This window comes from Tyto alba, unplaced genomic scaffold, assembly GCF_018691265.1.
Source record: "Tyto alba isolate M040663 unplaced genomic scaffold, T.alba_DEE_v4.0 Super-Scaffold_49, whole genome shotgun sequence".
Classification (NCBI taxonomy): domain Eukaryota; kingdom Metazoa; phylum Chordata; class Aves; order Strigiformes; family Tytonidae; genus Tyto; species Tyto alba.
Window position 1 is genome coordinate 1,763,337 of NW_024881325.1, and position 23,350 is coordinate 1,786,686.

Here is a 23,350-nt window from a genome sequence, read left to right on the forward strand (position 1 = left end):
GTGGCGCGCCGCTGAACAGCGCCGGGGGGGGCGGGGCGGGGCGGCCCCGCCTGGCTCCGCCCCTTCCTGCCCGCGAGCTCCGCGCTCCCCGGCGCGCGGGGCCGGGCGGGCGCGCGGCGACCATGAGCACGAAGCAGGTGACCTGCAGGTGAGCCCGGGCCCCGCATCGCCCAGCGCCTCCCGGGGCCGCCGCGGCCTGCTCACGCCGCGGGCAAGGTCGCGGAGGCCGCCCCCGGCCCGGCCCGCGGCGCGTCCCCCCCTCGCCGGGGAGGGCCGGGCCCGGCCGCCCGGTGAGGCCGGAGGTGCCTCAGACGGGGCGCGGCGGGCTGTCGCACACACCCCCCACGCCCCCCCCCACGGCGGGTCCTCGGTCCGCGAAAGACGGGAATGCTTTTCCAAGTTTCCTCTGGGCGGTAAACCCCTTCTTAGGCTCGTCTTTACAAAATCGACTACTCTGACCAGAACTGCTTCTCCCCCAGGTACTACATGCAAGGAGTGTGTCGGGAGGGAAGTAAGTGTCTGTTCTCACACGATTTATCTACAAGCAAGTCCTCTACTATCTGCAAGTACTACCAGAAGGGACAGTGTGCCTATGGAGCTCGCTGCAGGTAAAGACCTGGGTCTTTCGAGAACAGTGAGTTCAGCAGAACTGGGCATAATAACCTGCAGTCAGCTTTAAACTCCAGGGAATCAAAGATCAAGAAATGATAAGATGACAAGGGAAATATTGCATTAAATATGAGCTTTCTCTCCCAGTACCAAAACCAGCTTATGGATCCATTATCACTGTTTTACACTGTCTTGGCTTCTGCAATTATTTTCCTCTGTAGAAATTAAACTTTAGGTTTCACGTATGTTTTTCGTCAGGTTCTTACTGCAGTGGGACCTTTTAAACGCAAAAACCAGCCTGCAGCTTCACATGAAGTAGCATTTGGCGGCACGGTGTGCTTTCCATATGACTGAAGTGGCTGGAAGCGGGCAGCATGCTGGCAGCACTTCGCGCAGCTCTCCTGGTGCAGCTCGTAGCCTCCATGCAGTCTAATGCACAATTTTGAGGACTTTCAGTTCTGTCTTAGGGTGAAATGGTTTCCAGGAAAAGCACCACAGCTTTTCCTGAAGTCTTCTGGTCAAAACGCCTTGAGAAACACTCTGATAAATACTACGTGTTAGTTAATGTTACGTTTCACCAGGGATGTGCCACAGGGCAGCCTGCGGCTCCTTGGTGGAAAAATTGTGGTCATGGACGAGAAGCCTGAGTCTGTACCTTCGCCTGACAGCAACGGGGGGCGTCTCACGGCGTTGCTGTGGTTGCAACAGCTGAGTTGTATTTCCTTTCCTTTGCTTAGTTCATAGTACCAAACTCTGATCGGGAGATGGAACATTAGTGATTCCTGCAGCTCCCATTAGCTGCTGACATTGAATTAGTCATGTGTAACGTTGCTGACGGGTGTGTTATTCATGGGGGCCGTGTCATATGCTGGCTGGACCATAATGATGGCTGCAAAGTGCATTGCTGGTTTGCTCCAGCTCTTCTGCTGGAGTTCAGGGTGCTTGATGCACCTATTCCATGCCTGTGGGCATGTACAGGTCCTAAGTACAGGACCAGAAACAGGTATGGAGAATATTTTTGTCACATCAAAAATGTTCTAGCGTTCAGGTGTGTCCATGGCTTTACAGGACCAGCCTCTTTACTGCACTGTTGCTTCTGCTCTGCTGCTGGAGCATGTCTCCATAGTATTTGCTGGACGTCACCTCTCCTTTCCTGTATGCAAATACTGCATCTTCTCCTGCAGTGTGAGAGCTAAAGTCTAAGTTTTGCTGCTTGCAGGGGGAAACCAAGATTATGAAATGCCACTCCTTCCTGCACAGCGTTCTGATGTTGCTTCTCTGAGAAATGCCAGCAAACCTGTTTGTGTGAGGGGATGACGAAGATCTAATTTAATAAGCACATGAATAATGTTCTTTCGGCTATGCTGGGCATCTCTGGAGAAGAAAATATAGGCGTGTTTTCAGAGGCATCTTTTTGAGACTGAGAAACCTTTTTGCCTGGCTTTGAAAGAGACGGAGCAGTTCAACTTGTCAGAACGATCCTTAAAAAAAAAAACAAACCAAGGCAGCTATTCAGTTTTATTTTGTTTAAATATTCCTTGCTGCCGTGCCAAGTTTAGGCTTTGTAACACTTGTTGTGTCTCTTTCCTTCCGCAGGTATGATCACACCAGGCTCCCTGCGCCGGGGGGTGCAGCGGCCCCTGTGCCACCCCCCCTCTCCTCGGCAGCGCTGCACAACCCTCGGCACCCCCCCGAGCACAGCGCTGGTGTTATCAGGAGCAAACCGCCCGAGGCTGCCAAGCGGGAGAAGAAAACACTGGTGCTCAGGGACAGAAGTGAGTGGGAGTGGTGCTGTGCTCGTCCTCCTCGATGCTTGCTGGGAGTTGGTAGTTTTCCTCCTTTTTTCACTTGAGTTTTGTGGAGAGCTGGAGAGGCACGGTCAGATTTCTGACCAGCTGAGGCTTCTAATACCGCTTAATGGCCCTGCCAAGCTGGCTGGCTTTCAGCCAAATGTTCCCTGAAGGATGGGTTTTGTTTGGGGGGTGGGTTTGAGGGTGTTTTTTTTAATTTTGATTTGTGTTTTGGGGTTAAAATAGCTCTGCCCCTCAGATCTTTTTGTGCCCGATGCGAGGGCATTTGAAACATAAGCGGCTGCTTTGTGCCAGGGTATCTGGCATGTGCTCTGAGGAGGATTGTGCCAGCCCTTAGGGACACGAGGACGGAGATGTCTGACCACGCCTGACAGGCAGAGCCCTGCTGCCTCCTGCACACCCTTCCCACCTGCACCCGCTGGCACACTGAATGGGCCCGTTGCCCTAATCTGAAATTAGATGGGTTTTTTAGCTTATTTGTATATAGAAAACAGCTGGAGACATCTTGAAATCAAACTTTTCAGTAAGTAGGTTGTGAAAATTCTTGTGATTTGTGAGCAAAAGGGGCTTAGAGATGAGATTTCCTTGAGAAGAAAACTTTTTTTAAATTAAAAAAAACGGGAATCATTGGAAATAAAGCATACGGAGCTTCTTGTGTGGGTTTTGTGCAGTGTCTTGGATGGCTCATGTTATGTTTCTGTTTCCTAAGATCTGTGTGGCTTGAATGAAGAAAAGCAGAAACCCAGCGCCGCGAGCGACGTGGTGTGTTGCAGCGACCAAAACGATAACCTGGAAGTGAAGCCCCATTCGTACCTGGAAGCTATTTGCAGCGGACTGGAAGATCCGGTCGCTGGCAGCTCCTGTGCCAGTGGGGAGCAGCTGTGTCCCTACGCCGCGGCGGGAGCGTGCCACTTTGGAGATCGCTGCCTTTACCTCCACGGGGATGTGTGTGAGATATGTGGGCTGCAAGTACTTCACCCTCTCGACCAAGAACAGAGGAAGGCTCACGAGATGGTAATGCTAGCATGAAATCGGCGTGAGATTTGCTTTGCTCAGGGCAAGATTCGGTTGGTTTGCTCTAAAATCCAGAGATGCGTTTTGTAGAAGAGCCCGTTGTCCCAAAGAGCTTTTGTTTTGTTGTTTACTTAGCTACAAAATGACTGCAGGAGTGGTCTGTTCAAGCATCTGGGGCTTAACTGGTAATGATGAGGCAGATAGCCTTTTACAGCAACTTCTTTCTGTCCCGTTTTATCCTTATCGGAAACTTGCCTGCAGTCTTCTCCCAGAACATTCTCAAACTCTAGCAGGAAAATGTCTTTGATGGCTTGCACGGTGTCTCAGTGGTACGTTATGTACAGTGGGGGAGAGGAGTTGTGGGCTGCTGGTGAGCTCCTCGGACGTCTCCTCTTGGTTGTGGCTGATTTCAGGGCAGGGTCAAGTAGGGACAGACTGAACGGAGTACAAAGGTTTTGGAGCTGAACCTGAGGTGGGGCGGCTGGAGGGAGTGGATGAGGAATTGGTTGGGTAAAGATGGGCTTAAGGGGCTGCTCTTTTCTCTGCCTGGCTACCAGATTGAGATCGGGGCTGGGGAAGAACAGGAGTTCTCGATGCTGAAGAGGGGAGGAAAGACCAGCAGCATTAGTGGTCACTGAACCGCTGCGGTCTGGAGTAGAATCCAAGGGGTTAAAAACCTGGGGGTTTGTGCAGTCAGCAGGTACTTGCAAAGTGAGCTGGTGTACGAGTTCTTGCTTCTCCCGGGAGCTTGCTGATGGCTGGCACAGGGTCCGTCACCGCCGCTCTCAGGTGCTCAGCTCCGGAAGCAGGAGCGGGTGTTGGATGAGAGGGCGACTAGGCAAAATGCTGCTACCAACGTGGAATTATTTTGTGTCCTTTTAAAGTGATTATTGTAATTTAAAGTCTTTAAGGTTTCTTTTACTTGTCAAGTCTTGAGAACTTTGAAAAGAGGTAAAATTATGCGGGTATAACCACCAGCTCACCGTGTAGTGCTGTGAGAGCCTAAACTGGTTATTGATTGTCACTGCTGGGATGCTGTGATGGGAGGTGCTGTAGGAAAGCCTGTGGTAAGAGACTGATTCCATAGCTAGGGTAAAGCTTAGTATCTGATGAATGAATGCGGCCTTAATGATAAGCAGAGTAACATCTTGAGTGTGGCACCCATTCTGGACCCTGAATTAGATGGTTTTTTAGGGGTGTTTACAGCATCTCCTCGTGCAATACCTCTTCTGTGACAGAGATACAGAAAGGTGTAAAATAAGTGTTGGGGCAGCCTTACCCCTGAAGCTGCAGAGAACACTGACGGGCTGAAATATGCGATTGAATTTAATGTTCTTAAAATTAAATTATGGTGACAAAGGGTAGGAATGATGCTCTTGATCAGCGTAGCTTGTTTCTCCTGTAGTAGGTCCCTTCCATAAACACTTTTGTTTTACAAGGAACAGGCTGATACATGGCCTGCAATAACCGATGACGTCTCTCCTGTGACAGATGTGCATGGCAACATTTGAGCACGACATGGAGAAGGCCTTTGCCTTTCAGGCCAGTCAGGACAAAGTGTGCAGTATCTGCATGGAAGTGGTGTACGAGAAACCATCAGCCTCCGAGAGGAGGTTTGGGATCCTTTCCAACTGCAATCACACGTACTGCTTGTCTTGCATCCGGCAGTGGAGGTGTGCCAAGCAGTTCGAGAATCCAATCATAAAGTAAGTTGATGTTAAGCAGAGTCTCTTCTCTGTGGCCTGCCTCACCTGTGAGGTGGGCGCTCTGGTGTGACTGGATACAGAAATAAAAAAAAAAAAAAAAAACACCCAAAAAAAACCAGAAACACAAAAAAAAAGGCATTCCGAAGCTGTAAATATTAACACAGCCGTCAGCAAGATCTGAGCTCAGAAACTCCTGGTCCAAGTGCTGGCAAATTCCAGGACGTTGGAGCGTGGCTGTGGGAGCCACCTTCAAGACCAGCAGGACGCCGTGTGTGTCCTTTGGGAACAGTTTACTTCCGTGCCGCGGTCCCGCGTGGGAAGAGCCTGGCCCTTTGTAACTCACCCCTCTCATCGCGTTGATGGTGGGGCAGAGTGCGCACGTGGGGACTTTGGGAACAGCTGAGACCTTGTTAACCTGTGCCCTTCACAGTAACCTGTGTGCAAAAACAGTTAGCTCTTTTTTTTTTTTAATGTATGTACTCAATTATTGGATTTTTCTCTAAATCGCAGTTTACTCAAGCTAAATTTCCCACTAATCACACATTTATCTGTGAGTAAATGCCTTAATCTTCTAGCTCTATAAAAATGTATTCCAAACGTGCTCCTCCTCAGACAAATTTAAAACACTCAATTAGAGCAATTTCCTTTTTTTGAGCGTATCTTTGAAAAAACTCTCTCAAGTTACAAGCATGCTGAAGAAAATGCGGTTCAATATTTTTAGTCTTCTGCGGCAATAGAATTTTCTGCAGAACTTTCATTATAAATGTCACTGAAGTGAACATTAGCTCCTTGGGATGTAACGTGTATTGGAGCTGGTATTGAGACATTCTGCCTACAGTAGGGACTTTGAGGTGTTTTTCAGAAACAGTGCCCTGGCATTAATTTTGAGTATGGATTAAATACTAACGCAGATTCTTCAAGCATGTTTTTTACATCTCTCTGTAACGGTGAACATAGCGGTCGTTGCAAAGTTAATCTGAAGCAGGGGCTTGGCTTAGTTCTAAAAGCTGTGCCTGGGGGGAGACGAGGTGTTTTATGGGACTCATGGGGAGGGGGTAATAAAGCCTCCCCTGGGCTTGTTGAGGTACCTGAAGTCACGTATTTGATTCTTGATCTTAGTTTTTCCCATAGAAACCTATCTCATAAACCCACTAAGTAAACAACTCGCCACTGCTGGTAGAAGTCGGATCCCACTTCAGAAGGCTTCGAGACCTTCCTTTGCCTTTTCTCAGCTGCTCTGGCTCTCTGCTGCGTGGTGGCTGCAGTACTCGCGTGACAGTTACGGTTTCCTTCTGCGTATTGAGATTAGCCAGCGCAGTTTATTTCTGCATATTGAGGAGGTACCTGTTACGTTGGTTCCAGTCTAGAAATGGACACAAGGCAGCGCGAGCCCTGAGTGTGCTGAATTGGGTTATTTCAATTGAAACTAAACCTGAATGTGCTGGACTGACGTGTGAGGAGGTGTCCGCTGCTTCAGCGTGAACAACCCTCTCCCTCCCCCTCCGGAGACCGCTGCTTCTGGCAAATTCATTGAGGGGGATCACTCTTGGAAAGTAACAGAGCGTTGCTGTTTTGTCTTGCTCCATTAAGGTCTTGCCCGGAGTGCCGCGTGATATCAGAGTTTGTCATTCCCAGTGCGTACTGGGTAGAAGACCAGGAGAAGAAAAACGAGCTGATTGAAGCTTTTAAGCAGGGAGTGGGGTAAGTTCAGTAACCACAAATGCTGTTTGCATTGTCCTTAAAATAGATACACTAAGACTCGGTCCATCAAAGTGCCTCTATTTTTAAACTTTATGTAATTAAGCCGTTCTGCAGGGAACTCTTAATCTCTGTTAATGCTTTTATTTAACTTTGTGACTGCCATGAAAGGGTCTGTTGTGTAATTATGGATTGGAAATTATTCAAACTCACTGTGCTCTGAAATGTTGAAGCTGTTTCAGTTCACTTGCCAGAATTGGCTTCATGCATTTTCCTGTTGATCCCTTAGACCTAATTGCCTGGATGGCTGTCAGCTACTGAGGAAAACAAATAGGGAAGGAAAACGTAATAGCCTCTTGAAATATAGGATAAAAATCCACAGGGCTTTTGTAATGTCTCCTGGAAATGGAAAATACTACATGACTGCATTCCTTTTATTGTCTAGTAACAGTGTGCCCAGTGCTTGGAGGGATCTGCTGACAGGTAGCTCTACAGTGGCTTTGCAAAGCTGTGCTGGCCTGGAACGCGCAAGGGTTCTGCGCTTCGCAGAGCAGTGAGACACCAGCACTCATCTCCTTCCTCGCTCTTGTTAAGCTAAACGAGCAGCCCTGCGCTCGACCCGCGTGAGCGATGCCGGTTTTGCTGCAGGTGGCGCAGCTTTATGCTGTGATGTGCACCAACTTTTAAATGTGCCCTCTGGCGTACAGGCAACAAACAGGCCTGACTTAAACCTGTGTACGGCTGTAGCTACCAGCTTTTCAGCTGCTTGGGAAGCTTTAGCTCTCCAAAGTCTCGTTGTGACACAACAGAGGAATTGTTGAAAGCAGTACTGCTCTGACCGCTGTTTGATCCAGCACCTTGTCTTGTTTTATCTTATTGTCAGGCAAAATATTTGAATAAAATGAATCCCTTGAAACCGAGGTTCTTCAGATACGGTTTGTTTTCAGTAACCTCTTGCTGTTTTGGTTTTTCATTTAATTCATAAGGACTTTGAACTGAGGGTAGTTAAGCTGCACTTGAAAACCTCAGTTTAGTGCAGTTTCTGAACAGCCGCGCTCTCTGTAAGGTGAGCTCTTGTGCTGCTGGCAGTGAGCTGTCAGGGAGTGTTGGAAGTTGGGTTCGGCTCTTGTCAACCCCTTGTGTAGAAGACAATACAAAAAGGGGGTTTGCTTAAGCGCTCAGCTAAGACTGATACACTGTGTTGTAGATAAAAACATCTTTGGTACAGAAATTCTGTGGATCTCTTGGCTGTCGGTTTAACTCGAGGAGTTAATATTGCATGGAATGAAAAAATGCTAATAAAATGCTAATAAGGTGGAGACTAAGCTGAGAGCAGGTGTCATGCCAGCACAAATCATTCTGATTTATATGCCAGCGCAGGACAAAAAAAGTCAGACCTAGAAACCTGAAGTGACAGACCACTGGAGTTCCAAACCAAGACGAAGTTATTCTGCTTTTAATGCCCTGCCTGGTTTGGGGAGCTTTGGTTGTTTGACTATATATACTTATTTTTTATTTTTCTTTTTTGGTCATCACTGAGCTTTCGTCTCCATTTAGTTGTTATGTGATAGACTGTATCTGTGTCTTGGGAACAATTTTCATCACTTATCTGCATATAAAGTTTACAAGTTCAATTGCATTTTCACTGTAGTTTCCTCTTCAGCTGTTTTTCACTGTAGAACAATCCACCCATCCCACCCCGCCCAGTACTGTTGTACACCTTTATAAAAGCTTGCTACACAGCTAGAACAGCTTGGCTGAACACCTAAACTGATGGAAACTTAAATTAACCAAGTATTGTCATAGAACTTCCAGGGGAAATGATGAGAGGAACTGGTTGATAAAAATGCAGGGGTAGAAAATACAGGAGAGGAATGTTGCTAGAAAAACAGGAACAGATTTGTGCATTATGATGAAAATGAATCTGCGCAGGATCAAGGACGTTCTCTGAACATCCTTCACTTTCCCTGTATTAAGGTAGTTTAATTTTTTTGGTGACTTATGATGCTGTTCTTTTATGTATTTCTTGGTCTGCTTTTAATAACCTTTCCCATCTATTTTGACTGCTATCTCTTAGGGAGGGGGAGATCAAAGCTCTGGGTGTGTTAACAGGAGCTGCACTTTGCAGCACTGGCTAAGGGTGCGATAAGCAGACGTGGAGGGGGAGTGAACCCTGTCTAAGTCCTTACTAGCTGAAGGCAGTAACTCTCTCTTCTCATTACATCAGGAAAAAACCCTGCAAGTACTTTGAACAAGGGAAAGGAACTTGCCCGTTTGGAGGGAAGTGTCTTTACCTTCACGCTTATCCAGATGGGACGAGAGCTGAACCTGAAAAACCAAGGAAACAGCTCAGCTCTGAGGGGACTGTGCGGGTAAGGGAATGTTCCAGTCAAGTGTAGCCAAAACCACATTTTGAATGTAACGTGCACTACTAAAATATGGGTCATACTGTGCAGGGCCTTGAAAAAGTGAAGCAAGCCCCCCTCAGTTTTCCTCAAGACAAAAGTTAAATGAAAGGTGCCTTCTCCTCTCCCTAGTCATTAAGAGGAAAAATTTTTTTTTTTTCAACCAATCCTTACCATGGCAAACCTTTCATGTACAGTATTAAAAACTCATCTCCTCATCTCATGCACCTGCAGGGAGGTGGCAGTAGGACCAGCTCAGAAGGGTAAAGCCTTCTCAAAAACTGGTTAGGGCTTGGCCACCCCCGGCAGCCCCACCACCCTTGGGTGGAGCGAGCTCACCCTGGTGGTGCTCTAACGCTGAAGGGAGGGGCGGGCGCTGGGAATTCAACAGCAAACCGGGCTGACCATCTTAGTACAAACCCAGCGTTTGGATTTCTGCCTTTTTTTTTTTTTTTTTTCCAATGAAGATGACCGATAAGGGAAAATATTTTGATGGAACTGTGTGACAAGTACTGGTTCGTGCTCAGTCAGATTTTCTTCTGTTCCAGTTCTTCAATTCTGTTCGTCTGTGGGACTTTATTGAAGACAGAGAAAGCAGGACTGTGACCAGCACGGACGATGACGTAACAGAACTTGGAGATCTTTTCATGCACCTCTCCGGGGCTGAGGAGGATTCTGCTACTTCTCAATAAAGAGAACCGAAGGTGTTTTTGTCTGTAGCAATCTAGCTATTTATTTAGCAATGCTTTTACTTTCTACAGCACAGTTAGAATGAATGTGCCCTGTGGTTTACTTGTGCAGTCCTGGTAAAGTTTTCAGATTGTTTTTGTATGGCAACAGCAATGCTCAAATATATTTTAGAAGTTAAATTGATTGCATGGAAAAAACCCCTTCATCCCAAGAGGGTTTTCTCCCTCTTTGGCCTAACATCTGCTGACTTGTGAGCTGAGTGGTAGTGTAAATACAGCTCCTCTCTTACCATTTAAAGCTTAAGCCGTTAAAAACTGTTGCTAGATCTATTTTGGGTGGGGGGTTTTGTTTGTTTTTTTTTTCTCCACTAAATCAACTACATGTACATCTACAAAAGCCCCCTGGGAATAATGGTCAGTGTAGCTGCTTCTCCCTTAAAAAGGAGATTTAAGAACTAATCCGTTATACCTCAAAGTAGTACCCCGAGTTCAGAATAAAGTTTACTGTGTTCTTACAGTGAGTGTTTCAGTAGTGGGGCCTGCACAGTACCTGGCTCTCAGACTGTGCAAGTTCCTACCTTTGTTTTAAAATAATTAAAGTGTAGAGTGGCAGAAGTGTCTCTTACAGCAAGCGCTCTAAAGCAAATGCAACTGCATTGATTCATATATTCAGGCAGAGCAACACTGGAGTCACAGCATCCAGCTAAATTCAACTTGCAGCACAAATTGAATTTTGGATACTGTATGAAAGTAAGTAGTTACTTTCAGTAGTCTCTGCGGTAGTCGTAGTTACATTATGGTTCAATTTAATTAGTTCCTATGTAGTTAACCAGAAGGGAAACCTTGATTCAGTTCAATGAAGGAGCCAAAATTAAATGAAGTAACTACATAATTTTCTCATCTCACGTCAGTGATCTTACAGCTTGCACCTATACAACAAATAATTTGAGTTACTTACAAAACAAACTCATGGTTTCAGCTGCTGCTTTTCTTAACCCAACTGGGTGGCCAGTAGCTCCTGGGGCTTTTTCCAGCTCCGTGTACCTCTCCCATAGCGAGAGCTCCCTTTCTGAAGCCAGCCCTGCCCCTGTACTGGCACCCCCACTCCAGGGGCCTGGTCGCTGCCTCCAGATGAAGGCCAGCAGTGTTCAAAGGCCCAGGAGGTGTGAGGTAGTAAGGCACACCTCCCAGTTAACGGGATTGCTACAGAAGTTTTTGTTAAAAATTTAATACGCGTTTGCCTTGCAAAAGCATTTTGCAATTTGTGAAATCTGATACAGGAAGTTAATTCTGTGAAGTCATTTGTATTAACTTGGCAGTTAAACTAAAAATTCAGTCTGGACACAACTGAAATGGCTACGCAGTAATACAGCATTAAACCACTTGAGTACAAGCAGAGTTTTCTCAAGCACATTCATCACACGATCTTAAAATAAGCAGAGGGCCCATTTAAGCGACGGCTTGAGGGTAAGACCGCATACCCTTGAAAGGTGCTTGTCTGCTTAAAGCCTCGAGTATTTCAGAAAGCTTCATTGTTGAGAAGACAAATTATTTGTATTGTGAAGCAAAGTATATTTAGAGACACTCGTGCAAAACCCCTTCTGTCAGCACAGCAAGTAGGGCGCTCCTTTGACAATTAAAAACTAGGAGCTGGGTCACTGTCGTAAAACGAACAGCAGGAACCTTAATCTGGGATTCAGGCATTTTCAAGTGGCACTTTCAAATCAGCAACTCCAGGATGAACTGCTTCAACTGTTGCGTGGCATTTCTGGGTCAAAACTGAAGCCCAGAACTATTCCGGATGGAAATCCTGCATTTCTGGCAGGGTTCCACCAGGAGAAGGAGAACTCCTCCCCTCGCTGCTGGCCAACAGTTCCCTCCAACTGAACATGCCAATTTTGTTCTCTGTTCTGACCGAGGAAACGTAACTTTTCCACAATTATTCCCCACCCCACCCCCCAAAGTTATTTTTTAACCATGCTTACTGCGAAGTCAGGCCTTAGGCTGTCAGCTTCTGACAACTGGCAGATGAAGGCAACAGGGAAGGTCCTAAGTCATGTGAGCGTAATTCTTCATCACTAATCACAAAGGTAAAGGAAAATAAAGTATCACTAAGAGAGGTGTAGTGCTCTAAGGTAAATGTTCCAGAGCACATGCCCAGGCATACTTTCTACCCCAAAATACTTACACAGCCCACAGCCTCTCCCCTGAAACTTGGTTCCAGCTGGTCTTACACATAGTTTTGTTGATTTTTTTTTTTTCCAGAGAGAAATATTTTCAGTAGTAAAATACACCAAAACAGTGTCAATGGAGAAGATGTTCTTTACCTTAAACAAGACATTCCTGATTTACTTTGCCCCAAGATGACATAAACCAGGTAACAGTAGTCTGAAATTAAAAAGATAACTTGTTTTTTAAAGCTGCCTAGGGACAACATAAACAGAAGTTTTCATTTAAGAGCAGTAAGAAACTCAGGCCTTTTAAATTCTTCACTTAGTAGATTTCATCTAATTTGAAATCAAGTGCTGGTCAAAATAAGCCAATTAAAGTTATTTTAATTTTTCAAGAGACACATAACCCGTTTTAAAGATTAGGACTCAATGGTTTCTTTTTGGAAATCAGAGCTAAAGTAAAAACAGCTTACCTTTCTTCCCCCCCCTCCCTTTCTTACGAGGTAAAATGATAAATGATGTTTAGAGAAGGTTGCAGTTAAAATACCAAGAATATTATTAAAAATCATACAGAACTACATGGAAGTGTCCTTCAACCCTGACTTTTCAGCAAGCAGATTTTATGGTCACACTCTAGTATCACCCAAGGATTAATATTCTACCCTTCTTGTATGATATTCTGAGGAAAACCAGTCCAGATATTTTTCAAGTATGTGTCTGGCTTACGTACTTCAAGTTCTTCTCTTCCCTTCCATAAGCACTTTTTGTGGGGTTCTTGCTTGCTGCAAATCAGAAGCCGAAATGGCTATTTGGACATGACAGGCAGCATATTTAAGCTGTCAAAATTCACAGCAACAGTATTCTGCCTAACAAATTTTAGGCAGCTGTTTAGATTGAGGTAACAGTGGTTACAGACACCTTGCCTGCTCACTCACTAGACAGGAGCCCTCCACTTATCTGTTTGCACAGAGAAAGACACAAAATCCCAAGCTTCCGTTCAAGAATGGAAACTTGGCTTCCATTCTTTTCCTGATAGACACATTTAAACAGAATTTAAAAAATTTAAAAAATAAATTTTTAGATTACACCACCTCTTTCTTGTCGTCTGTGGAGTTCAGCCAAGACAAAACACTTCTACCTAAGTAAACAACAGATTCACAGGAGATAAAACGTAGAGCAAAAATGGTGCAGTTAAAGAGCTTGATAGTACCTCAGTGTAGGTATCTTAATAAGTAAATGCTGCTGAAAGATTATTACAGGAGAATAAAGACCATCGTAATATCAAGTGTGTTTTTACTTGACTAGGAACTTTTAAAATGTTATTCCAAATGTCGTTTTCTGCATTTTTCAAATCGAGACGTACATGTCAGAACTACGGATTACTACATTAAATGATGACATCGAATCTTAAACCTAAAATTTAATTTATTTTATTAAAATAAGATAATCAGAGGAACCTTGGCTTACAATAAATGCATTTTCTCAGGAGCAATAAAAACAAAATTAAAACCCAAATCAGCAAGATAAAACTGTATATGCTCAGTTTCCTCTTGATAGTGCATCTCTTGGACGACAGCTTCAGATGGGATGAAGACTATGCTCATTCTGCAGAAGTATACGGATAATGTTAAGTAGCCTTTTCTCAGCCACAAAAGCCTGTCTTTCTGCACTTACCACCTCATTGGGCTGCAAGAAACAAGTCAATAGTACCAGAGTAAGCTGCTTAAGTTACTGAAGATGACCGTAGCAAGACTGGCTAGCTTCCTTCTCTGAGCAGTACAATTCAGAATATATTCCATTCTTTTGCAAGAGTTTTTCTTCTATGTGCAAAACTATTGCAAAACTATTCCGTGTTGAATTAGCATTTTAACTTATTTCATTGGCTTGATGAAAGCTCTTAGGCAGGAGCTGATTTCCAGAAAGTTTTTTCCTCTTCCCTCAGTCTTGTTTGCAGATACCCATTTCAGGCAAAACTCCCCCAGCCTGAGGTGGCATATGGCATGGGGCAATCAAGGAGCACCATAATGCATCATCTTTCCTCAAACGCCGAGGCAAGCCATCCTTGCTGTAAAAAATACCAATTTAGCAACAGATTCAAATCAATCCAGAAACACTGCCAAAGAAACATCCATCGCTTCCGTGTATGGGAAAAATAAGGCTCAAGTGCATCTATTAAAAAAATAGTAATAGATCTCTTGATTTACAGTCTGTTAACTATCCCAGTAAAAGAAACTGTAGAAAAAGGCAAGGTGGAGCTGTGTCCCTGCAGGATAAAACTGCAGAAATCCTTAGCAGCTTGTTCTTAAAACTGGGATGCAGATAATCCTGCTGGCACTGATCCTGTACACTGAGGCATTAAAAGCACAACTTCTGTTACTTCTGTTCCTTTCCCATCACTGGAGAGAACAAGGGAAGGGGAGCATGATCCTAGAACACGGGCAGTCTCGTGGATGTTAATGTGCATGAATTTATGTCCTCTGTGTGGGCAGCACGATGCAGAGATGGTTCAGAAGCGCTCCGGTTGATTTTGGGTAGAGAATGTTGCAACAATTCAATGGATGACAGTATCTGAAGAAAACACATAAAATTAAAAGAAGGCCTGTTAGACAAGCAGCTCTTTCTATTTAAGTCTTAAACTTTCATTTATTATGGCTTTAAGCCTATCTTTAAGAGCAACAATACACTATGTGGAGGCACTGAAAACAACTCTTTAGGAATACCCCCATTTGAATCATCAAATTCTGCGTTACAGTTTCATCGCAGTGAGGAGTCTCACTGCCTTTCAGAGGATGGGACCCTAATTTTCATTAGTTCCCAGACAGTGATCAATTAACAAGCAGCTACGCAATCCTCCAGAGGGGAAAGAATCGCATCTTCTGCCTAACAGTCTGTTTACAAATCAACATTTAGAGAGAACTTTTTAAACCACAAAAGTTATACTTCATTGTAACAGCAAACAGTTATTTTTCCAAAATCTGCTGATATTTAATGCCAGCTATTTAATAAGAACGTACCTTCATCATCCTCACAGTGATAGGAAAAGGTAAAGTATCCTTTGAAAAAATACCAAAAATTGCTACATGAATTTACATCCCCCAGTGGATTTTGTTTGCTTATTCATAGTGGTGGGGGAGGAAAGGAGGAATGGTCTCCCATTTCCCTTAGACCTACACTAAAATAAAACGTAAATACAAAGATAGATTTGATTTTTGTTAGGGTTGGTTGGGGGTTTTTTTTGCTTATCTCTAAAATGGGCCAGCTGTTGAAAGCTAATTGCTCTACTGTTAGTCTAACACTGCTTCAATCTGCATGCATAATATTCTTTAATGACCTTTACAAGAACTGTGTACAATCAGAAGTACAAACTGCCTAAAGGAGCTGGGTTATGAAAAACGCACATATGAATAAAGAAAAAAATAGGAAGCAGGCTACATGTTATATAAACCAAAACTTGTATCCATGTAGAATATTTTGTGTGCTAATGGCTCTTTATAAAATACTCTCAAACACTCTGATGCAGAAAGCACACTTACTTGTGGAAACAGAGGTCGTTCTTCCCTAACTTTCTTCAGACAGTCTGCTACAAGCCTCTTCATTGCTTTGGGGCAGTTCTTGTACAGTTTACTGAGGTCTGGAGAAGCATACCCTCGGCCAACCATGAAAATAATCTGAAAAAGAACAAGCAAGTAGCAGAAAACCAAAGTTGTCGAAATTGTTTCGCTGGTTGATAGCTTTAGTGTCCCAGAATGATTCAACACGAGTACCAACGGCACACACACCGGCAGAGCCTTGCAGATTTGTCCAATGGTCCTGCTTTTGTGTAGTGTAGGACGTGATTAAATCAGAGCAGCACTGGGGTCTGCAATGCTCAACAAGTGAAGGGATTACTGTATTCCCAACGACACTATATGACATGGACATGGCACAGCAGTCTTCTTCAACTGAAGGCTACGGTGACAAATGATCCTCAATCTGAGCAGTTATAAGTGGCCAGCCAATCTGGCACAACAGCTTAATCTGTCATAAAACTGTATTTGCAGGTATCTCTGTAAAACATGTTGCAAAAAGAGATGTACAGCTAGCAAGCTGAAAGAGATCATCGGAACTAATCATAACTAATGCTGCAAAAAAGGAAATGGGGTTGGTTTTGTTTCGAGACAAACAATAAAAGATGGTATCAGTGTTGGGAAATATGTTTTCTGTTTTAGTCCAAGTTAATCTGATCATCGTTTACGATTTTCATGAGACTTACAGTAACCTTAATAGTTGACTATAGAGTATTGATAAGACTTGTCTGGTAAAATGGTGGTAGGGTGGGTTGGTTGGTTGGCTGGAGTGAGTCTGAGTGTTTTATTGGGGGGAGGAAGAGGGGTAAACAGAACTAACTGTGCTCTTGTTTCTTTTTCAACTAATGTTGTCTCAGGAAGAAAAAAAAAAAAAAGGTCAATATAAACGTTGCTAAAATAAGGTTTCAGTGTTGTTCTCCACAAAATATTTGATCCCTCCCCAGAAAACTTAACTTGAAGGTCAAGTGTCACACGCTTTGTGGCAGTAATGATTATTAAAACTTGCATAGAATTTCAATATTATGAATTAAAACACATTCAAATATCCCAATTTGTAGACAACCTTAAAAATAGGAAAAGTCTTCCTTAACTTAAAACAACTGGCCATTTCTACTTGGAATATAGACTATATAACACAGTAGGGACTAAAATCTAGTAGTTCGCCCCTATATGCACATACTACTTATTACAAGATCTTAATTGGAAAAAAAAAACCAAACCAAAAAAAAACAAACACCAAACAAAAAAAACACAAAACACAACCAACCAAAGAAACCCACACTGCAAAAAACACAAACCACAACTGAGGATCAGCAAAACAGAAATCAAAAAGATCTAAGAGTCCTAAATTCATGCCCTACAGAATGAGTTAGCTCTACACTTGCTAAGCCAGAAAAAGTGTTCATGTAAAGAGAACAGTTGAGGTTTCTGTCTTTAATGTGCTTCTTTATAATTACTGGTTAACTGCCTAGTAAGAGGACCGTTTATTGAGGACTAAATCATACAAACTAACATTCAATACTAAAAGGTTCAACAACAGCTACTATTTTTTTTTTTTTTTTACTTAGCAAAAAGCACAGAATGCAATCTTGCTGATATAAGAACAGCATATTTAACATCTAAAGGGAACTTTCACATAACCACAAATACATAAACCAAGATTTTACTGATGTAGCCAAAGCTTTATTCCATGAATAAATTAACAGGGCACTTAACATATTTATAGAAAAGAGTATTTTTTTCCCTTTGAGTAACTGTCAGTGCCAATATTTAAGCAAACATTCAATTACACAGATTTACTGCCGAAACAAATCGTGTTGTAAACAACATTTCAAGTCTTGTTTTGCATTTTTCTTCATCTTACATTTCTCAACCAAATGTATTATGCCCAGAAATAAAACGCAGTGGTCAAAGAATGTTTCTTACCTGATCTCGGTTGTTTATGTGGGAGTATGGCAACTCTCCGGTCATTAGTTCGTATAATACTATTCCATAGGAGTAGACATCTGACTGAAAACTAAACGGGTTACTATCCTGCATCCGTATCACTTCTGGTGCCTGTAGGAAGAGGAAAAAAGAAACATGTTACGAGCGATATTAACAGAATTTAGAAATGGGAAGGACAAGAGAAGGGGAAAATATCTGGAAAGCAGAGAGAGTGAGCTTGATCAACAATTAGTGAATAAAGGATACCTCAAAACCTGTGATGAGTCTTATCCAAGACTCTTGAAAAGTTCAAACAGTGCTCCTACACCTTATTAAAACAATCACTACAACTGAGAATAAACAAAAAAGCAACGCTTTAATTCAATGAGCATTTTACCATTAGAAAAGTTATTGTTGTATTTGTTGAATTCTGTTGCATCTCACATACAACTGAGTCTGAGTCTCACCATCAGTTCTTAAACAGGAATCAATGTTAAAAGGGGAAAAATGTAAGATTCTAATACAGACTTAATCTCTTGTAAAATTGATACCAAAACATATATATGAGATGTGAAAGCCAAATAGGAAATAGCATATATTGAAGATCAGGGAAGAAATGCAAGAGCATTCTCACATCTTTGCAAAACAAAGCAAAATTATGAACCTAAAGTACTTAAAAGAAACAGCACTGAGTAAGTCAAAGAACAAGATAGAAACCATAAAAACATCTTTCCTGTTGACTAAGACTGTTTTCCCCTAAAGTCCCTCAGAACTGCTGAGCAAAGTACTAGTTAAAGTACAACAGCAAAAACCCAGTAAGAGATTATATCAACTTTCAAGAAAACAGAATTATCCTCCCCTTCTATGCAATGACAACTCAGCAAAGATGGTCTATAAATGATTAACATGAAAAAAGCCCTGCAAACAGCAAAAATGCTGGTGTTTTTTTCCAAGATCTGGTTCATGTATACAGTCATACCATTAGGTGTATTAGTTTTAAAACCTTTTACGGAAAGCGATAAAAAGTGTTGGCTTTTTGTGGTTCTGTTTTGTTTTGGTTTATTTTCAAGAAAAAAACCTGTTTCTGCTTTTGTAACTGTGTTTCAGGTGATTTGTGCATTTTATAGGTTGCAGACAAATCTCGGCCAAGCATCCTGATGTTCCTAATGAACACTTCCTGGCTTTTCTCACTGAACGATGAAGGCTGCAAGCCTAGTAACAAAGAATAATTTTTAAAAAGGAAAACCTGTTTCAAGTCAGCTCATTCAGTGTTAAATATCAAAAGATTTAAAGTGTACTAATATGCAGCATTCAGCAAGTCATTTTTATTTGGTTACACTTCCCTGAAACACAGGCCACAAATGTTGCTGCATGCCCTATCCTGGGAGCTAGAAAATATTGCCAACCAGTCTACATGCTGAATTTAAGTAAACTGCATAGTATTAATAAAAATGGGTCAACAAAATAGAAGACATTCTTGCATAATTTTAATCATGCTTTTTAACCTGCTAACAGGCACTGTTTCACTTTTTCCACTTAGTTTACCCAAGTCCCACATTTGAAAAGTTACTAAATAGATTTTCTCCAGGTGATTGTTGGAAGGAAAATTGCAGAACTGCCTTTTAAACTCCAGCAGAAGTTTAACATAAAGACAATTGTTGGGAATGTCCTCTCAGACAAGGACTTTGCACTACCAAAGAAACTCTGCAAGCTTTCCTGTGGAACTTGAGAACCTGAACTGATATTCATCTGCTACGGCTCTGAGCTGCCTCCAGGCCTACAGCAACCCTCTGGTGCAGGGTACGGCGCAGGAGTGGGGCAGTATCTTGGTTTATATGAAACATCTCACCACTGTCCCAAAGATGAATTGGGCTCACTCCCATACTTCAAGAAGCACTCCCTACCCCCTCCCCAGTCCCCCGCCAGAGCTGCCCAGTGGGTGATCAGCAAGTGTGAGAAGAGATGTTGCCAAGTCCCGAGCAGGGGAAGAAGAGGCCACGATGAGAAACAGAGAAAGAGACAGGGTCTCACCGATCCCCCAAAGCCACCACTAAGCAGATTAAAGCCGACTCTCCCATGAGACAAGCCCATCTGGGGAAGGGCAGGATGGCAGCAGGAGAGAGACTCTCCTCTCCCCGCAGAACAGCTCCCTGCAGCTCCACAGACAGCCCCGTCCCTGCCCTAAGTGTCTGAACTCACTCCAAAAACCAAAGGGAGAATCCTTAGGTCAGTGGTGTCTACTTTGGAGGATTAAGCACTCCAGCACTGCATTCTCCAATTTTAACTTGTCCTACAACTACAACAGAAGTCTACACAGTACTAACAGCGTATGTCGATTCATTTAGATCGAAAGCTTTAAAATAGCGTTCAACTGGCAAAACATGTATTAACAGAATGAAAGCCAGCTATTTAAAAGCAACAAAATGTTTTGCTCACCATCCACAAGATTGAACCAGTAGGCTGTTCCACCTGTTGAGATCCACTCCACCTGGATTTTACAGTTGCCAGACCAAAGTCTCCTATTTTCACTGTGAGGCCTTCATGAAGAAATATATCTAAACATTTGTTAAAGAAATTCCTTAGAAAACACGAGTAAGCAATTCTGAATTTTCTGACATGATTACAAAGTGTCTGGTTAGGTTATCACAAATGCAAGCTAACTATCCAAGAATATTGCTGATTATGTTTTTAAACCTGCTACAAGTCCTATCTTAAACAGAGAAAAAGTAATTTTATGACATCCATATCTACGGAGTTAACATTTAAGATTAAACAAGACCAGATGTTTCAGAATTATTTGTACATGTATCTTTACAGTGAGTTAGGATAGAAATCAACTGTGCTAATTAACATCAATGACTGCAGGTACTTAAATAACCGGTGTCAAGAGACACACAGGGAAACAACACAGAAGTCATCGCAACTCAAAAAAAGAAAACTAAGAAAAAACAATTACAAGTAGAAATAAATATCAAAATAAAACTCTATTTACATAAAGTTCTCTGGCAGATCTCCTGAGATTTAATTAAGATTTAACCATTTCAACTGGAAATACACACATCTGTACTATCTGTAACCTATCAATGTAAAGGATTTGTCTATTAAGATTGATAGCTAGTCCCTTCTTTGTTGGGGCTATTTTAGGAAGATATCATTTTACAATTTCATTTAAGAATGTTTTAAAGTTCAAAAAGATGATTTAGAAATATAAACACGACAGACTCCTAGTTCTCATTGCCATATCAGGAGAAAAGTTAATTTATTTCACAAAAAGGTCATTGTTATCAGGAATCACAAACCCCTGATCTCCTATGTATGAAGATGATTTCTGGCTTAACTGAAAATGGGAATCCCCTTACATTATGGAACTACTGAATGCAGCATATCTTTTTATGATGACATCTGTAAAACGTTCTGTTCCATTTTATGAAAGAAAGTTACAGTATATGCTGCTAGCTCAATGGATGCTGCTCTTGGCCATTTCAAAAGCAGGCATTTTCAAAGGCAAAAGACATCATCACATTTTTACTCCATACACATTACTAAATCTGCATTTATGCAAGAAATATAGTGGTAAAAGGTTGCCTTTTCTTAAGTTTCAAGTAAGGTTTTTGGCTTCGTTTCTGCTAGTCATGTGAAGGTGTTTTAAATTTGTTAAAAATATGTGAGAAACAGTAACAAAACTGACATCTGCACACGTATTTCAGCATGCACACACACACATATCTCCTGTCAAGTCAAGCACGCAGCTTCCCTCCAATACGGCACGTGGATAACATTGCATAAACACCATTTAAGTAAAATAAGACATTTCTGAAGCACAACCTTTGTGCATCTTTTCTCATCTTTATCACAAGTTTGGTAAGTAAGCACGTATGTCCTATGAAAGTCCTTGCTAGAAAGCAACTTCTTAGTCATCAATAGGAATCACTCAGTAGTAGTTATATACATTTGAAACAGCTATTTCAACCCCTCAGAAAGCTCCGTATTAACAACAGATCACTATCACATTAAAGGAAATATGATTAAGTTAGGAAAGGATACTATTGGATTTCATGTCTCTGTGGATAATATTCTTTGCATGTAAATAGCTGTGAAAGAAAAAGCATAAAAATACCATTATGAGGGCTGTTGACATAAACTTAGCCTTTCCATTTACTGATAGACACTGTGACAGTTTATTACATACTCAACCATTTCACAGACCTCTCGCCTTAGTCAATTTACAGGATGCATCTACATTAGAAAAAGAGAAATAGAGCAAGCGCTAGCTGACGACAGCTGCCTTATGCATTACAGAAAGCAATGCAGCAAGTAAATCCCAGGAAGAGAAAGAGTGGCACCATTGTTATGGAACTATATAATGCACTAGAAAACCAGGTGCTGTCCTCATCTGTATGAAATTTGTATGCAATCCTAAGGTTTACTTGTTACAAACTGTTTTAATTTGCAGTCACAATACACTGGGTGTCTGACTGGAAACCTGGGTCCTGACCTACAAAATGGATGAGCACTGACAGGGTCAGCCAGGATCAGCATCTTCTACACTACAAACATTAACATGTCCCGGGAGCAGTGAGGTGCTCACTGCATCCACCCAGGCATCTGCAGAATGCTTCCAAAATGTATTTGCATGTGTGAGTCCTGTAGCTGTGGAATTGGAACAGCCATTCCCTTGTCTCACAGACGTACCATGAGTATAAATCAGTGTTTGCCAAACACTGCAATATCATATTAAGTAACAAGGGGAAGGAAAAAAAAAAAAACAAACAACAACTAGTTCATTCTATGTTTAAAATAGGATCTTATCTAGTGCATTACAGTAATACCTCAAGCTACAAAGGAAGAAAAAAATACAGAAAAGCTGACTGTTAAGTGACTGGTGGTCTAACATGAACTAAAGCAAGAATCCACGGGTTAAAAAAAAAAGTACCAAATGAAAGTAAGAAAGCATACAACAGTGCTGAATTCAGGCTGCACAAAATCTTTACTTGGTATGCTATTTTAGCACAATAACTCCACATATTAGGGTTTGGGGAAGAGAAGGGAAACACCATTCCAAGAACAAAAATAACCAGCATTGTTTATCCTACTCACTCCATTCCCTGTGCTGTCTGCCGAGCAATATCAATGAGCTGGAACATTTGGAACTTGGTCTCTTGAACGTGCAGGTGTTTATACAGACTGCTTCCTTCACACCACTGTGTAACAATGGCCAGATTATCTTTAGTCATGTAGCCCATAAAGAGCAAAATATTAACATGCCGAGTCTTCCTAATAGAAAGTAGCAGAAAGAGAAATTAGTATCTTTCCAAAAAATGCTTTCAAATTCTTTTAAAAACGCACTGCTGGCTGAGGGAACGTATTTCAGCTTTTGAGTCTAAAAACACAAGTTTCCTGCAAAATTTTTGCTAGGTGGTTTTGTAAAGTTCATTTTTAAAGATAATACAAATATGCCACAGTTGCCAAGTCTTAATTTTTGAATAAAATCAGATGATTTTCTGCTTTTAGTTAAAATACCTCCTTTAGTTCCAAGGCAGTTATTTAAAATAATCCTTTAGGAAAAAGATGTCATGAAAATTCAAAGGGTTTGAATTTAGTAACCAACATGCATACTTGCAAAGTGGTATTAGAAAAAGTTAATGGAACAACAGTGACAACTTTAGATAGAAGACTGAATCCCAATAGGAAACTAAAGGGTCATTATAAACTGTGAAGGAATTAAAAGATGAGAAGATAGTTCTTAGGTACTCTA

General features: G+C 42.2%; 2 protein-coding genes across 8 annotated transcripts in view; one reads left to right on the forward strand and one right to left on the reverse strand.

Moving 5' to 3' along the window:
• Window positions 1-28: 28 nt before the first annotated feature.
• MKRN2 (makorin ring finger protein 2) lies at window positions 29-9,962 on the forward strand. Its single transcript, XM_042807026.1, has 8 exons — window positions 29-148; window positions 480-608; window positions 2,206-2,384; window positions 3,130-3,434; window positions 4,926-5,140; window positions 6,731-6,841; window positions 9,066-9,210; window positions 9,792-9,962. The coding sequence occupies exons 1-8, from the start codon at window positions 123-125 to the stop codon at window positions 9,933-9,935; spliced, it is 1,254 nt and encodes a 417-aa protein (XP_042662960.1). The 5' UTR covers window positions 29-122; the 3' UTR covers window positions 9,936-9,962.
• A 2,274-nt stretch (window positions 9,963-12,236) lies between these two features.
• Window positions 12,237-23,350, reverse strand: part of RAF1 (Raf-1 proto-oncogene, serine/threonine kinase) — an 82,380-nt gene continuing 71,266 nt past the window's right edge. For all 7 annotated transcript variants that reach the window (XM_032995847.2, XM_032995848.2, XM_042807020.1 and 4 more), the window contains 6 exons: window positions 22,693-22,869; window positions 21,640-21,686; window positions 20,032-20,150; window positions 17,596-17,727; window positions 15,637-15,771; window positions 12,237-14,671 (listed from right to left, as the gene is read on the reverse strand). In XM_032995847.2, the coding sequence (XP_032851738.1) occupies window positions 14,531-14,671; window positions 15,637-15,771; window positions 17,596-17,727; window positions 20,032-20,150; window positions 21,640-21,686; window positions 22,693-22,869 (751 nt within the window). In that variant the 3' untranslated portion in view covers window positions 12,237-14,530. The remainder of the gene's footprint in view (window positions 14,672-15,636; window positions 15,772-17,595; window positions 17,728-20,031; window positions 20,151-21,639; window positions 21,687-22,692; window positions 22,870-23,350) is intronic.

Bases quoted from the DNA above. Each gene is read 5' to 3' on its own strand.
- MKRN2 (XM_042807026.1), top strand. From the start codon at position 123: ATGAGCACGAAGCAGGTGACCTGCAG. The intron at 609-2,205 runs GTAAAGACCTGG...TTCCTTCCGCAG, and splicing joins GCCTATGGAGCTCGCTGCAG to GTATGATCACACCAGGCTCC. The intron at 9,211-9,791 runs GTAAGGGAATGT...CTTCTGTTCCAG, and splicing joins GCTCTGAGGGGACTGTGCGG to TTCTTCAATTCTGTTCGTCT.